General features: G+C 56.1%; 1 protein-coding gene across 2 annotated transcripts in view; it reads left to right on the top strand.

The window, feature by feature from the left end:
• FBXO10 (F-box protein 10) overlaps positions 1 to 15,898 on the top strand; it is a 50,371-nt gene extending 34,473 nt beyond the window's left edge. For both annotated transcript variants that reach the window (XM_062207935.1, XM_062207936.1), the window contains 7 exons: positions 1,432 to 1,568; positions 7,485 to 7,555; positions 8,919 to 9,071; positions 9,941 to 10,210; positions 11,055 to 11,368; positions 12,939 to 13,120; positions 14,463 to 15,898. In XM_062207935.1, the coding sequence (XP_062063919.1) occupies positions 1,432 to 1,568; positions 7,485 to 7,555; positions 8,919 to 9,071; positions 9,941 to 10,210; positions 11,055 to 11,368; positions 12,939 to 13,120; positions 14,463 to 14,637 (1,302 nt within the window). In that variant the 3' untranslated portion in view covers positions 14,638 to 15,898. The remainder of the gene's footprint in view (positions 1 to 1,431; positions 1,569 to 7,484; positions 7,556 to 8,918; positions 9,072 to 9,940; positions 10,211 to 11,054; positions 11,369 to 12,938; positions 13,121 to 14,462) is intronic.
• Positions 15,899 to 16,332: the final 434 nt, after the last annotated feature.

Consider the following 16,332-nt stretch of genomic DNA (forward strand, 5'->3'; position numbering starts at 1 on the left):
GGCGCCCATATGGGATGCCGGCGCCACAGGCAGAGGATTAACCAAGTGAGCCACGGCGCCGGCCTCTCAGAGTTTTTTAACCCTGCAAGGGACTTCTCTTAGGCTATGGTTGCCCTGGCGAGTCTGCCAGATCATTTGGGAAAAACCTGGAAAGGGAGAGAGTGAGGAGATGTTGAAAACGTACTAGAATTTTGTTTCTGTAAAATCACATCCTGGTTTAAGTGTGGAATTAGGTTTTGGCTGTATAGAGGGAGGATTTTATTATAATTTACTATAATCTAAAAGTTTAATTCAAGGGCAGACACTCGGTGCCGTGGTTGAGATGCCCGCATCCCACATCAGTGCACCTGGGTGTTCGTCCTGGCTCTGCCCCAAGTCCGGTTTCCTGCTGGTGTGCAGCCCAGGAGCAACAGAGGATGGCTTATGTAGTTGGGTCCCTGCCACCACCCTGGATTGAGTTCCTGGCTCCCGGACATTTGGGGAGTGAACCAGCCCACTTGCACACACGCAGTCTCCTCTCTCTCTCCTCTTCCTTCTCTTCCCCCTCTCAAATAAAATAAATGGTTTTTTCAGTGGTAACATAAAGTCAGTGAGCAAAGCAACTACCTGGACCAGGAGACAGAAAACTAGTTTCAGACGTTGCTCTGTCACAAATGGACAATATAATCCTGGACATTTCCCCATTTGTTTAAGGAGGTATTAGAAATGAATGTCTCTGAGTGTCTTGTGGTTCCTAAACCCTCTGTGACCTTCTGCCCCATGGTACAGCTAAGCCCCAAGCACCTGCATCTTCCCACAGGCCTCCCCCTGCATGAGAAGTGAAGACCAGAAGCCACTGGCTCTCTCTGGATGTGTCCCGCCTTGGGACTGGACTTGGCCAGCATTGTGCTGCCCCTCCCTGGGAGGTGGGCTCTGGGACCTGGGAGATGGGGCCTGGATGGCTGCTGTGTGAATCATTCAGTCTGGCCCTGCCAAGGCCACCACAGGCAGGACTCAAAATTCTGTAAATCTGTAGCAGGCTGATTTTTACGCTGATGATTTTGTATGGCCCACAGATGATGTTACAGATATCCAAATGGCCGTTGGCAGAAAAAGGCTCCCACCCCTGCTTTAGAGGGTCAGAAACTTTCAGCAGCCTGCCTTGCAGATGAAGTGCCAAAGCCCTGGGCAAGCAGCTACCTCCGTAGCACATCCTGAGAGGCCAAGCACAAAGACTCCCATCTCCGCATTGTCCCCGTGCACACCTGTGCAGGAAGGGCAGGGCCACAGCGGGTGTGTCCCCTCAGTCACGGCTGGGGTCTTCCCAGTGACAGTCTTCTCTCTGCTGTGTTGATCCTGGCGCCTGGCAGCATTGTGAGGCCCGTGGTCGAGCAGCTGTGGCTCTGTGGCATATCTGATGTGTGTTCCGTGGCGTCTCACTTTCACTTGCAGTGTAACCAGATCCACCATGGCCTTCGCTCTGGCATTGTGGTCCTTGGCAATGGGAAAGGCGTCATCCGGAATAATCAAATATTTTCCAATAAGGAGGCCGGCATTTATATCCTGTACCATGGAAATCCAATCGTGAGGTATGTGCTGCCGTCCCCTGGCTGTCTCGCTGGTCAGTGGCCCCGTCATCCTCTGCCATGTGTCCTGCACTCCGTCTTTCCTCCATTTGAAAACGACTGTGTACGTGCAAGGGAAGCAGAAACTTGCCTCGTCCCCCTGCAGTGGCACAGCTGCCCTGGTGCTCGTGTCCATCCACAGATATCACTGGGCACTTCCCCCGAGGGCTGACAGACATGGGCAAGGACCAGGTCTGATCCCTAGGAGGACTTCCATGTACGGACATATTCTGGGTCAGGGGTGGTATGGCGATGTCCACTCACTGGACAGCTACTGTCTGTTGACGGTGGCCTCCTGGGGGGCTGTGTTAAGATCCTGGAGCTACATCGGCCTAGCATGAGAGTGTGCTATGATGAGTTAGTGATGTGAGTCGTAGCTGGGAGGAACCACGGCAGTACAGGGACCCTGTATCTGCCATCCCACTAGAGGCTGGAAGCAGACTGGCAGACTCCATCCCATTGCTTCCAGAAGGAAAGGATCATTCTGACTGGGTGGATGTGGGAAGGCCTCAGTTAGGAGGTTGCATTAGAGTCACACTTTGTACATGGATAGGACTTGAAATCTCATAGAGCCGGTGAGGGCAGGGGTCATTCCTAAGAAAGGAAACCACATGACCCAGGTTGCAGGTCAGCAAACAGTCCCCCTTGGGATAAAAATGGTGACATTGGTGTAGGTTGAGAGTGTCCTAAAAAAATCTTGGGCCCTGTGTCACTGCTGTGTGACCTTATACCCCCATGGCACTGCAGAGTAGAAAGTGATAGACAGGCTTGGGCCAACTGAGAAAGGCCTTATGGCGACCAAGCTGAGGACGGTGGAGTTTATTCTGTCTACACGGTGGGTGATTACTGCGTTTTTTTATTTTTTTAAGATTTAATTATTATTTCTTTATTTGAAAGACAGAGTAAAAGAGGGAGAGGAAGAGCAAGAGAAAGCCTCCATCCACTGGTTCACTCTCCAAATACCTGCAACAGCCAGGACTTGCCCAGGCCAAAGCCAGGATCCAGGAACTCTCCTATGTGGATGGCAGGAACCAGGTACCTGGGCCATTATCTGTGTCCTCCCAGGCACATTACAGGAAGCTGGATCAGAAGCAGAGTAGCTGGAACGTGAGCCAGGCACTCTGATACGGGAAGTGAGTGTCCTAAGCAACAGTTTAACCCACTGTGTCACGACGCTGGCAGCCACTGAGCAGAGGCCTCCCGCAGGTGTGTCTGTGCCCTAGGAAAATACTTGGTATTTGGGACAGCGTTGTGTAGTGGATTAAACTGCCGCTTACAGGCACTGGTGTGTGTCCTGGATGTTCTACTTCCGATCCATCTCCCTAATGTGCTTAGGAAAGCAGTAGAGGATGGCCCAAGTGCTTGGGCCCCTGCACTCACATGGGAGACCTGGATGAAGCTCCTGACTCCTGACTCCAGCCTGGGTGAACCATTGTGTCCATCTGGAGAGTGAACCAGTGGCAGATCTTCCAAGGTTTCCTTGTATTCTGTGTGTACTTTTGTGTACACACTTTGGAAAGTGACTTTTTTTTGATATTCCATAATTTCTAAGCCAGTTCTATTACTTATAGGCAGATGTTGTCTTTCTACTGCTAGACACTAGCTTATTGATAGTAATTTGTGTTCATAGAGCTATTTTCCCTTCTATTGCCTTAAGGGTATATGTTTGTATGTATATGTGTTGATTGATATGTGATTTTTTTTTTTAAAGATTTATTTATTTACTTGAAAGGCAAAGTTACAGAGAGAGAGGTCTTCCATCTGCTGATTCACTCCCTAAATGGCCACAGCAACCAGAGATGGACCAGGCCAAAGCCAGGAACCTGGAATTCCATGTGGGCGGCAGGGGCCCCAGTACTTGGGCCATCATCTGCTGCCTTCCCAGGCCATTAGCAGGGAGCTGAATCAGAAGTAGAGTAGCCGGGACCTAAACCGGCACCCACATGGGATGCCAGTGTCACAGGCTACAGGCTAACCTGCTGTACCACAGCACCGGCCCACATATTGTGGATTTAACACACATGTAAGTTAGTCCACATAAGGGGCCAGCAGCATAAAAACTGTATCAGTGCAGTCTACTCCACGGAGCTCACCGTCACCTGCACCACCACGGCAGCCTCCATGGTCTCCACACCACATGCCAAACCAGCTCAGCCACAGCTTGGGCTGAGTGTGGGGGAAGGGCATGTGGGGAGCTGATATTTGCTTAAAGGAGAAACAGGATTTTATGGCTGGGGAAAGGCATTCGGGCCCAGTGGCAGCGAAGTTCAGAGTACGTTGAGACACACGATCCTCTGGGAGATGGTGCAAGGACAGCTTGCTGCCAGAGCACACAGGGCCCGAATGCCAGCTGCGGGAGCAGAATACTGGCTCGTCCCCGGAACCAGAACTGCTCTCCTTGACCCGGCAGGAGGAGCTTTGTAGATGGGATCTGATCAAGTCAGGGACTGACTCTGGATTATCGCGTGGTCTCAGTAGAGCCGCAGAGGTCCTCGTAAGAAGGGAGCAGGAGGAGACGGCAGAAGCAGAGGTCAGAGTGATGAGCCCACCAGCCAAGAAATGGGGCCAGCCTCTAGACGCTAGAAGTGACAGTGAACCAAGTCTCCTCATTGGACTTCTAAACTCCTGCCCTGGGAAACAAGTTTGTGCTGTTTTGAGCCACTAGCACCGTGGTAGTTTGTGATAGAAACAACAGGAAACTAATACACCCGGCTTCTTGGTTTGGACTTCACCTTGTGGTTCTAGGGAACCGCTGGAGGGCTTGAATGAGGAATAGCGTCATCAGATCAGTGACCTGGGGTTTTAAAACATCGTCACCTTGAAAGGATAGGTTGTAACCTGCTTTCTTCCAGCGGTTCTTTGTGACGGGGAGCAGGAGTCTAGGGGAGGATTCAAAACGAAGACTGAGATCCCCACGGTGACCTGCATGGAGCAAACCACAGCACGTGTCTTTGCCACTGAGGTTTATGGAACCTATTGTGCTTCTGTTTGCCTTGGCTGCAAGAAGGCACAGGGCTCAGCCTGCTCACCTGCAGTCAATGGCCTGTCCTTGGTTGTTGGTGCTCCAGTCCGTCCCCTTCTAGGTGTTGTCTATTTCTCCTTTATTTTGCCTTCTCGGTATACAGGTTTCTCCGAGTGGCCATGATCTTTTCTGGAAGTGAGATTTGTACTAAAAACAGATCACCCGGGTGGGCATGGATGCAGCAGAGAACATGCCGCTTGGGACTCCCGCATCCTTTATTGGAGTGGCTGATTCAAGTCCTGGCTCTGCTTCCAATCCGGCTTCCTGCTGATGTGCACCCTGGGAGGCAGCCTGCCACCCACGTAGGAGACTCAGGTTAAGTTCTGGGCTCCTGGCTTTAGCCTCGCCTAGTCCTGGCTATTGCAAGCATTTGGGAAGTGAACCAGAGTATGGACGATCTCTGTCTTTCTCCCTCTGTCGTTCTTCCTCTCAAATAAAATGAGGGGGAAAAAAGAAATATACGAGCCATGCATTTGCTGCCTGTGGCCCAGCTGTCTAAGAGTTGGATATGGCGTGCTCCAGCCCAGGTACCGCATTGACTGAGAATGCTGGAAACCCATGGGAACTATCAGATGATTGAAGTGACCAACCAAAGCAGACTCTTCAAATCTGAGTTTAAAGAAAGGGATTTTTTTAGAGGATAATTTTGCTTGTTAAACTCCAAAATACATAGACGGAGTTGGCACTTGGCCTTCCCAACATCAACATAATTGTCCGTCTTCATCCCCAGGAAGTCATTTGGATCCTGCCCAAGCAGTGGGGACACTTGGCAGACTCCTAATCAGTGAGGTGCCATGGAGGGCCAGTGTTAGGCCCTGAAGGCCCAGATGAGTGTTCGGACCTAGGTCCCTCAGGGCGGGGCCCTTCCGGTGGGGAGGGGCGTTATGGCGTTCCTGTTAGTAGGATGACGAACAGCCAGTGTGCATCCTCCGGGACAGCCCAGTTCTGCTGATGTCGGGGGTGACTGGCTTTGTCTGCAGACAGTGACTCTGGGGTGCAGAGACTTGCAGTGGTAGTCGGTGGAGTTGTTTTTAAGATGTATTTATTTATTTACTTATATGAAAGATGGACTGAGAGAGTTCTGTCCACTTGCTCATTCCCCAGATGTTCGCAACAGCCAGGAACTCCAACTGGGTCTCCCACCTGTATGGCAGGGGCCTAAGGAATTTGGCCATCTTCTGCTGCCTTCCCAGGAGCAGTAGCAGAAAGCTGGATCAGAAACAGAGGCTGGGGGCCAGCGCGGTGGCGTAGTGGGTAAAGCTGCCGCCTGCAGTGCCAGCATCCCACGTGGACGCCGGTTCGGTTCCTGGCTGCTCCTCTTCTAATCCAGCTGACTGCTATGGCCTGGGAAAGCAGTAGAAGATGGCCTGAATCCTTGGGCCCCTGCACCCACGTGGGAGACCCAGAAGAAGCTCCTGGTTCCTCACTTCAGATTGGCCCAACTAACTCTACTTTTCAAATAAATAAATCTTTAAAAAAAAAAAAAGAAAGAAAGAAAGAAAGAAAAGAAGGAAACAGAGGCAGTTCTTGATTCCAGACACCCCGATATATGAGATGCTGGCATCGCAGAAGGCAGCTTACCTCAGTGCCACACGCCAGCCCCGCTGCATTGCTCTGAGGAGCTCATTGCCCAGGCCTGCATGTGGCAGTGAGGGTTGTGTGGCTCTCTGAGCCGGCACATTTCCTCGCACAGCTTGCATCCGCAGGCTACTGCCTGTAAGATTTCATAGGCACTTTTTTTTTTTATTTATTTGAAAGGAAGAGATACCGAGAGAAAGGAGAGAGAGATAGATGATCTTCCATCTACTAGTTCACTCCCCAAATGGCCACAACAGCCAGGACTGTGCCAGGCCAGGGCCAGGGCCAGAAGCCTCTTCAGGGTCTCCATTGTAAGTGCAGGGGCCCAAGCAGTTGGGCCTGCTTTCTCAGGCACATAGCAGGGAGCTGGAGCTGGATCTGAACCAGCGCCCATATGGTATGCTGGCACTGCAGGTGGAGGCTTAGTCTACTACACCACAGCACCTGCCCAGCTCCCAGGCACTTTGCCAGTGTTCCTGAAACCCCCTTTCAGAATCTGGTGTTCTCCTTCTAAGCATGACGAATGACTTGACTGCAAGTGGGAGACTGTGCCTTCGATACAGGCAGAGTCTAATTCACACTTGGGACACACAGCCTCCTAGGAACTCTGTGCCACCGAGACTTTACCTGTGACCCAGGCACCATGAAGGTATCAGTTTAAAGTGGTGTTTAGGGGCAGGTGTTGTGGCCTAGTGGCTTCAGCTGCCGCTTGGGACACCCACATCCAGTATTGGAGGAGTGCTGGTCTGAGTCCTGGATACTCGGCTTCCACTCCGGGAGGCAGCAGAGGATGCTCCAGCCCTGGGACGCTGCGATATAAATGAGACCTGGACGGAGTTCCCAGCTCCTGCCGTTGGCTTGGCCCATCCCTGGATGTTGCGGGCATTTGGGGAGTGAACCAGAAGATGGAAGATCTCCTCTGTCTTTCTCCTTCTCCCTTCCTCCCTCTCTCTCTCTCATTTTTCCCCCTCCCAGTGGTCTGCCTTTCAAGTAGATGAAACTAAACAAACATTAGAGCCACCGATAAACTAATAAAGTGGTGTTTATGTGTAGTTGGTAAGAGGCTGTCCTGGTGCTTGTATGGGCAGTTGTGGATTTGTTTTTGGTCTGCCCGTCCCAGAGGCAGTAAGAGATTTCTAAATTCTCGGCTTGGGGGGCTTTGGGCAGTGCTTTAGGCCTCTGTGGACTCAGCCCTAGGGAAGCCCCCAGAAGAAGGCGGTCGCGTTAAAGCAGACACTGGTACCCTGGGCTCACCTCTCTCTTGTTCTCATCTGTTTCAGTGGGAACCACATCTTCAAGGGCCGTGCTGCCGGCATAGCTGTGAATGAGAACGGCAAAGGCCTCATCACAGGTATGGGATGGGCTGGGGGTGGGGCCTCCGCCAGCCAAGGCCGCCGGCAACCTGGCCAGCGTCCCTGGCCTCGCCTGCCCCTTCACCCCACAGAGTTTGTTCTCTTTCTCTGTCTCGTGGGCTGGCCCTCAGGGACGCCCGGGCCACCTTGGCCGTGGGAAGGCCTAGCACAGGGCCGGTCTCTGCCCTCTACCAGGCCTAGAACTGGGAAGATCTCACCTGCCAGTGTCGTGACACTAGCAGGAGCATTGGTGCCAGGCCACCTGGCTGGGTCCCGCCCTCCGCTGTGGATGCACCTCCCCTGCGCTCCGGCGAGCCCTCTCTGCCTGGCCAACTCCTCACCCCTGGGTCTCGGCCTCAGGGTCACTTCCTAGGCGCCCCCCCCTCCCCCCGTGCACACAGCCGCCGCAGCCCGTCCTGCTCAGTGCCTTAGTGACCTGTCTTGTCCACCGCCTGTTTCAAGGCCTAGATTCTACTGGCTGAGGACCAAGCCTCGTCCGTCAGTGGAGCCTCAGCACAGAGCAGAGCCAGCCTTAGGGTGTGTGTGGGAGTTGGACGTCCCGTGCCAGCCTTCCTCAGACACTTGCTGAGCACACACTACGCAGGTCGTGTTCCAGGGGCCGGAGATGCAGCAGTGAGCGAAGCAGACGCCATCCCCGCTCTCGGGAACTGCATCTTACAAGGCAGAAGCCAAAAAATAAAACCATGATGCGAGTGAGAAAGGGCCTGTGTGAGCGCGATAAGTGCTCGCTGGGTCGTTAAAGCCAGGTGGTGAGGGGCTGTGTGGTCGGGGCAGGCCCTTGGAAGGAGTCGGCCCAAGCCGGAACCTGAGCGCCAGGAGGGAGCCCAGGAAAGAGCCTTCCTCAGGGGGCTGTGGAGCAGACCCAGCAGGCCCCAGATTGGCACGAGTGCTTGTGGGATGGGAGGGTGGTGAGCGAGGGGCAAGGGGCCGGAGGTGGGGCTGCTCTCCTGAGACTTCGCACCCAAGTCCCGGGAGGCCAGGAGTCTGGGCTGCCACAGTGGACGGCAGCAGGATCTGGGGCGCCCCTGTCTCTTCAGCGCACTCCCGCAGGAGGAGGGAGAGGAGGGCTTGGTCAAAGCACAGAGCTGCAGCAGAGACAGGCAGGCTAGCGCTTTGCCGGCATCGGGGGAGGGAGGGCTGGACCCTGCCTTTCGGGCTCTGTGGGCCCCGGGGAACAGCAGCTTCCGGGGAATGAGAAGCACCCAAGCCACAGACAGACACGCTGTGCAGTGCTGACTGCCGGCCCAGCCGGGTCTGTGTATGCTGTCTGGAGCGCCCCTTCTAGCTGTCCACGCCCCGTGGCTCTCGGCTGTGGACCTCATTCTCTGCCTGTCTCTGTAGAAAATGTCATCCGTGAGAACCAGTGGGGCGGCGTGGACATCCGCCGCGGAGGCGTCCCCGTGCTCAGGAGCAACCTCATCTGCTTTGGCTACTCTGACGGTGTGGTCGTCGGGGACGAGGGCAAGGGCCTGATAGAAGGAAACACCATCTACGGTGAGTGGGGGTTCCCGGGGAGGGGGCCGGGAGCCCCGAGAAAGTCACCGGCTTCCTGGGACCCCAGGGAGCGCATCGGGTCTCAGTCACACAGGCCTCACAGGCTGGGAGCCCCTCCCGTTCAGCCCCAGGGACCAGCATAACAGAGCCTACCTCCCTTATTCCCACTGAGGACGGCCACAGGCAGCTCTGACCTGGGCTCCGGGCTCCTCTGTGAGCCAGAGAACCGAAATGCATATTATAAAAACACTGTGTGTGGGTTACAGGTGTTTTTGCACCAGAATAGATTTATTTTTAAATTCCATTTTCCCTGACTTTTCAATGTACCCTCATTTACCAAGAAAACAAGACACTCATAGAAAACTGTTCCCCCTGTCGGGGGCTTAGAGCAGGCTCTTGTCTCCTGGATGGTGCCCAGGGTACTGGGAACACTTCTCGGGCCACCTCTGCACACATATCACACACACTCCTCACACCTGCCGCCTGCCTTAGGTACTGCTGTCAGCCCCACGAACATGGGGCATGGAGGGCTTGCTCACCCGCTCAGGGTGCCACGCCTAGGAAGCGGGCGGCTGGAACATGGGCAGAGGCCGCAGCCTCTGAGGGGTGGGGTTGGTGGGGAGGGGTGGGCTGCACAGTGCACGCGCCCCTGCTCTCAGCGTGGCCTTGACAGTGGTCAGCAGCACTCACCCCGTGGAATGGTCCTAGTGCCTGCGGTTGAGCTGATCCCTCTCGCCAGCCAAGCCAAGGCCATTAGCCAGTCAGGGCCTCTGTCCCCCAGGCCAGCGCCTCTCTGCTCCCCGCTTACAGGGACTGGGTGCTACCTCCCCTACTGTTGGGCACCAGTGACCAGCTCTTGGTTGTCCTAGCTAACAAGGGCTGTGGCGTGTGGATGATGTCATCCAGCCTGCCCCACGTCACCAGCAACCACGTCAGCTACAACGGCCTGTACGGGGTGGCAGTGTTCAGCCAGAAGGATGGCGCCAGCGAGTTCCCTGGAGGCCACGGCGCCCAGGAGAACTTCAGCGAGGACGGGGACGCCATCCTCTGGGAGCCGGAGCAGGAGAAAGACGATGACCCGCTGCGCCGGCCTGTCACCGTGGCGCTGGTGGAGTCCAACAGTGTGAACCATAACGGAGGTGAGTGCCCCGCCGCTGCACGCGCTCAAGAACCCTCCCTGGCACCCCACGCCTCCAGAGCTACGCCCCGCCCAGGCCTGCCGTGCCCTCTTCCCGGCAGGTCCACGCGCCAGGCTCCCGTGCACACACTGCGTCTGAGCATAGGCAACACCAGCACCCCGCTCCCTTCCCTGACTTCCTTCAGACACATATTCTTTCTCTTAATAATACAAGTTACAGAGTTTCTCTTAGGGAGAAGATTCTCTACAACAGTAGGGAGGCACGGCGCCGGCGCTGTGGCGTAGCCACCTGCAGTGCCAGCCTCCCATTTGGGCACCAGTTCAAGTTCTGGCTGCTCCTCTCCTGAGCCAGCTCTCTGCTATGGCCTGGGAAAGCAGTGGAAGATGGGCCAAGTCCTCAGGCCCCTGTACCTGTGTGGGAGACCAGGAAGAAGCTCCTGGCTCCTGACTTCAAATCAGCTCAGCTCTGGCTGTTGTAGCCATCTGGGGAGTGAACCAGCGGATGGAAGATCTTTCTCTCACTCTGTCTCTCTCTCTCTCTGCCTCTCTGTAACTCCTTTCAAATAAAACAAATGTTAAAAAAAAAAAAAAAAAAACAGTAGGGAGGCAGACTCCAGCTCAGTATGAGAAAGAAAACAAACAGGTGCACTTTCTGGCAGGTGGAGCTGGCGGCCGTGTCTGCGTGGAATAGGTGGCTCCCATCACCACGAGGGGGGAAGCTTGGCAGAGGCCCAGGCAGAGCCGACTCAGGCTCGCTCACCGGGGCGTGTGATTTAGGGCAGACTTGCCCGCTCCGTGTTGTCAGGGCTGACTCTGGGACCACCTTGTGCTCTCCCTGCCTGTAGCCTCAGGACTGTACGTTCAGAGCAGCGAGGCCCTGCACGTCACCGCCAACGTGATCCATGCCAATGGCGACCGAGGCATCACTGTGGCCCAGAGCAGCCAGCTCACCCGCGTGGCCAACAACAGCATCTCTTGCAACCGCCAGAGTGGGGTCAAGGTCGAGGCCCAGTGCAAGGTGGAGCTCCGGGGCAACGGCATCTATGACAACAGAGGCCACGGCGTCATCACCAAAGGCGACAGCACGGTCGTCATTGAAAACGACATCATTGGCAACCGGGGCAGCGGGCTGCAGCTGCTGCCCAGGTCCGACACCAAGGTGAGGGCGTGTGCACGGCTGACGTGTGCCCCTCTGCCCAGCGCAGAAGCACGAGCTCCCAGCTCTGCAGGGGATGCCGTCCCTCCTGCCAAGACACGCCCCTGGAGATGCTGATGGGGCTGCACATAGGAGGGGACGCACGAGCTGGGCCCTGCAGGCTGAGTGAGAGTTCACCCATAGGAGGCCGGGGGTGCTGGAAGCCTCCTGAGGCATCTTCCTGGTCCCAGGTCGGGGTCAGAACTATTTCTGCTCCCTTTCCCAGGAGAATAATCTGGTGTACGATCTGGCATGGAGCAGGTGCTTCGTAGAGATCCTGCCTCAGGGCCTTTGCACATGCTCTCCCACGTGTGCTGGAAACCCCCTGCCCCAATTTTCTGAGTCCTCCAGCTGTCTGAGGCGCCTCTTAGGACATCGGGGTAGCTGCCCCTCGCAGAGCCCCTCACTTCCCGCAGTGCCTGTCTGCCTCAGCCTCACACCGTGAGCGCCGAGCTCCGTGTGCAGACCTCTGCGCTGGGGCCATTGCACGGCTTCCCCGACAGACCCGGTCCCTGCCCCGGTGGAATCGTGGCCCCAGAGGCTCTGGTCAGCTCTGCAGCTGCACAAGCAGTGACAGGCGAGGAGCAGAGAATTTCTCCACTTGGCCTCCGAGTACTGTGGAAACAGGGAGCGAGGGCCACACCAAGGCCTCAGTCGGGTCTCAGCAGCCCTGGCTTCCGGCACCACCTTCCTCTCTACCAGCCCTTGCACGTGGCTTCTTCCTGGAATAACTCACCCTTGCTCTGCATCTGGTAACTCTGACAATGAATGCATCACCTCCTCCAGGAAGCTTTCCCTGGTTCCTCCAGGCTGGTCTTCTTGCACTTCTTTGAGCTCCTTTGGCTCTTGGCTGACCTACCTAGCTTATTATTTTTTAAGATTTATTTATTTATTTGAAAGTTGGGGCCGGTGCTGTGGCACAGAGGGTTAAGCAGCCTCCTGCAGTGCCGGCATCCCAATCGGACACCAGTTCGAGTCCTGATGGCTCCACTTCCAGTCTAGCTCCCTGCTAATGCACCCGGGAAAGCAGCAGAAGACAACCGATGTCCTTGGGCCCCAATACTCCCGTGGGAGACCCGGAAGTAACTCTTTCTCTTTTGTCTTTTTTTTTTCTTTTTTCTTTTTCTTTTTTTTTTTTTTTAACATTTATTTATTTGAAAGCATTAGAGAGAAAGGAGAGAGACAAAGACAGATCTTCCACCTGCTGGTTCACTCCCTAGCCACAATGGCTAGGGCTGTGCTAGGCTGAAGCCAGGAGCGTCTTCCAATCTCCCATGTGGGTGCAGGAGCCCAAGCACTTGGGCCATCTTCTGCTTTCCCAGGCTACAGCAGGGAGTTGGATAGGAAGTGGAGCAGCTAGGACTCGAACCAGCGCCTATATGGGATGTCGGCATCACAGGTGGCAGCTTTGCCTGCTACGCCACAGCCCTGGCCCCCACCTAGAATGTTTTACCCTCGGTTTTATAGTTTATCATGTAAGTGACTCACTTGCCTGAGTCCCTGAGGTCTGACAAGCTGTGGCTGCCTCTCCCAGGTAATAAAGAACCGGATCCACTCATTCCGGGCCTACGGCATCGCAGTGCGGGGCCGCGCCAAGGCCCTGGTGCAGGATAACATCATCTTCCAGGGCAAGACCAGCAAGACCATCTTCCAGCAGATCGCAAACAACCGGGACTGCGTCATGCAGAACAACAAGTTCCTGGTCTTCAGGAAGAAGTAAGTGCCCAGCGCTGCCCGAACCACGAGGTCGCTGGGGAAGCCTGGTGACCCGGCTGCCCTTGCCCCGGCGGTCTGGCCAGATAAAGGCCTGGCTGAGGACTTGCACCTGACTCCCCGGGAGGGAACAGACCTTGAGCATCAGGGTATTTGGTTTCATGTCTCATCTCTGCCGGGTACTGGCTGTGTGACTTTGGACAAGTTACTGAGACACCTCTGAGCCGTAGTGAAATCTAGTTGTTACTATCTCCCTTTTTGGCACCAACTTGGGATAAGGTCAGATCTGACTATCTGTAGTTTCACAAAAATGCTAGGTGCTCTTCCTGCTACAGTGCTTGTGTTTAGTACCTCTGCCTCAGTGTTCCCAGTTGCCTCCCACTCATCATCCCCAGAGCTTCTCCTCCCGTGTTCCCCATGTGGTGGCATCACCAGCCCCTGGCTATAAGCTTTGCCGCCTCTTGCTCCCCAGTCTGCTCAGCCAGGTCCTCTGGGTTCTGCTTCTAGAGTATTCTCGCGTCTGGCTTCTCTCCCCCAACCGTTGCCAGTCCGATTAAGACCCAAGCACCCCTCACCCTGACCTCTGACCCGTATTAGCAGTCCAGCTCTGTTCTGATTGGTCAGCGCTTTGCTGTACTGGTTGCAAAGATGGTGACGATGATCCCCTCCTGCCTGTGGGCCACGCCCTGGTCCACTCTCCTATTTATTCTGCCAGGTTCGGTTTATCAAACGAGTGCTCTGGGAGTAGGCGCACGGTACAGTGGTTAAGTCGCCATTTGGGATGCACACTTGCTGTGCAAGTCCCAGCTACTCAGTTTCTGACCCAGCTTCCTGCGAATGCACCCTGGAGGCAGCAGATGGTGGCTCAAGTGCTTGGGCCCTGCCTCCCATGGGAGACCCAGGTGGTGTTCCCGGCCTAACTCCGGCTGTTGCAGGTACTGGGGACCCAACTCCTGGCCATCATCTGCTGCCTTGCAGGAAGCTGGATTAGAAGCAGAGCTGGGACTCAAACCCGGGTGCTCTGATATGGGATGTGGGCGTCCTAGTGTTTTAACCCCTTGGCCAAGCACCCACCCCTAGTCTCTAGCTTTGGTGATTATGAACAAAGCCGCTGTGAACACTCAGTCATTCAGCAGGCTGCTGGTCTTACCCAGATTCTTCCTGGAAGTGGATAGGGAGAGCAGGGCCCGTGGAGGGAACTTCTCCCAGAAGACCTGTGCAGAGCGGGGCAGAGAGCGGGGGCTTCAGCCCCTCGGTGGGCGGCCTCTTGCCTGGGAGAGACCAGACCCAGGGACCTGCAGGCGTTCAGGCCTCACAGTTCCTGACTCCGGGTTTGCACCTCCAGGTCTGACACGTGGCGCCTGGTAAACCCACCTGCTCGGCCTCACCTTGAAAACCCCCTCAGAGGCCCCTCTGCAGGCCACAGCGGGCAGAAGGTCACGGCCATGGGGACCAGGATCACAGCGCGCGTGGAAGGCGGCTACCACAGCAACCGCAGCATCTTCTGCACCATCCTGTAGGGACGCACCTGCCAGGGCTGAGAGACTTCAGCGCCTCCACCTTGCCACCCTGAAAGCGCAGGCCCCAGCCTGCTCCACAGCCCTGGGAGGGCTGAACGTGGGAGCGCACCGGCAGAAGGGGCAGGAGCTGGCGGGTTTCGTGGAGAGCTGGGGACTCGGGCTTTTGTAGGAAAGCCCACGTGACGTGCACCGACCAAGCCTCTTCTCAGGGAGAGACTCCAGTGGGGTGGAGACAGCTGCTCCTGGCCTGTGCCCCCTTCCCGTGACCCTAGCGCCCCCTCCTGACTGCCTCTGCAGGCTGCAGCAGTGGAATTTTCGCTTATTTAAGGTCTCAGACTGGGACAAGAACTTGTGAGGGAGGGACTTGGGGTGGAAGCCCCTCCTAAAAGCGCCCCAGGGATGACAGGGACCTCCTGCTGCCAGAGGCTCCCTTCCCCAGCGGCACAGCTGTGCAGGCAGGTGCTAGGTGGGCAGCCAAGGATGCATGAGGCTCCCAAGGAGCCCCCCGCCCCGACTCTGGGGGACATTAGCCCTGTGCCTGCCCCGGGGCAGGATCCAAATTCCCAGTGAGTGCCCCCGGCCCCTGGTACGACCCTGGCTCCCGCTCTTGTGCCTTGGTTCCCACTCAGCCCCTCCCTGGCATGCCCTGAGCCCAGGCCCCTCTCACTCCTCCAGGGTTAGCGGACACTGCCCTCCCCCGGGCAGAGCCTCCCGACCCTCTGCCCTCTCAGGGTCCTGAGCACTTTCTGCCTTGTCTTGGAGCTCCCTGGTCTGCCCGCTCACCGTGGGCTCCCTGAGCCGGGAGCCACACCTCACTGCCGGGGCCGTGGCCTCTGAGGAGAGGAAGGCCAGCTCCCGGGGGCTTCCTGAACCGTCCTGGGAATGCGGCAGCTGCAGCGCCAATGTGGGGAGGGGCTGGATGCAGGGCCGGCTCAGCCTGAACAGTCCCCCCACTCGGCATTCTGTGCGGGACCGCTGCACCGCGCTGGGCAGACAGCCTCCCCTGCTGCTAAGGTAGGGCCCTCGGTGCTGCTCTGTTGGGTGGGCTGGGAGGGGGGCAGAGGGAGCAGGAGTGCTGGCCTCTCGCCGGGACGCGGGCACAAGTGTGCCAGCACTTTCTGTGCCCAGCACTGTCCTTTGCACTTGTGTTTGGTGGCCCCATGTGAGTCGCTGTACAAAATGCTGCCTTGATTATTTTGTAAGAAATGACTTTTCTGTGAACTTACACAAATCTTGATAACCAAAATAAAGTTCTATATTTTAAAAGGCACGTGTGGGGGCCCTTCCTTGGTGTAGGCGAACGCTGGCTCTCTGGGCACCAGCTGCCGGCCCTGCATGGCCCCGCCCTCCCCGAGGCGTGTGCCAGATCTGCCACCCCCCGGGCCATAACTTGTGCCAGGGCTTTGTGAAGGTCACCAGTAACAGTCCTCAGATGCACTTTTCCCAGCCTCGCTGTCTCTGGCCACATCCACCGGTCACCCGAGAAGTTAGCACTGAGTACTTGTAAATCCGCTTATCTTCTTTCTCATTAATAGACCATCTCTCAAGCCATCTTAGATGCCCAGAAGACCTGAGCACGCGTCCCTCTCTACGCTGAACACACCTGCCGGAAGTAACAAACCCAGTTCTGCCCATCGCCGCTCTCCAAGTCCGTGCCTCATTCAGATTCGTCTCCACTGCTAGCCAGTGTCCTCT

This window comes from Lepus europaeus, chromosome 12, assembly GCF_033115175.1.
Source record: "Lepus europaeus isolate LE1 chromosome 12, mLepTim1.pri, whole genome shotgun sequence".
NCBI lineage: Eukaryota > Metazoa > Chordata > Mammalia > Lagomorpha > Leporidae > Lepus > Lepus europaeus.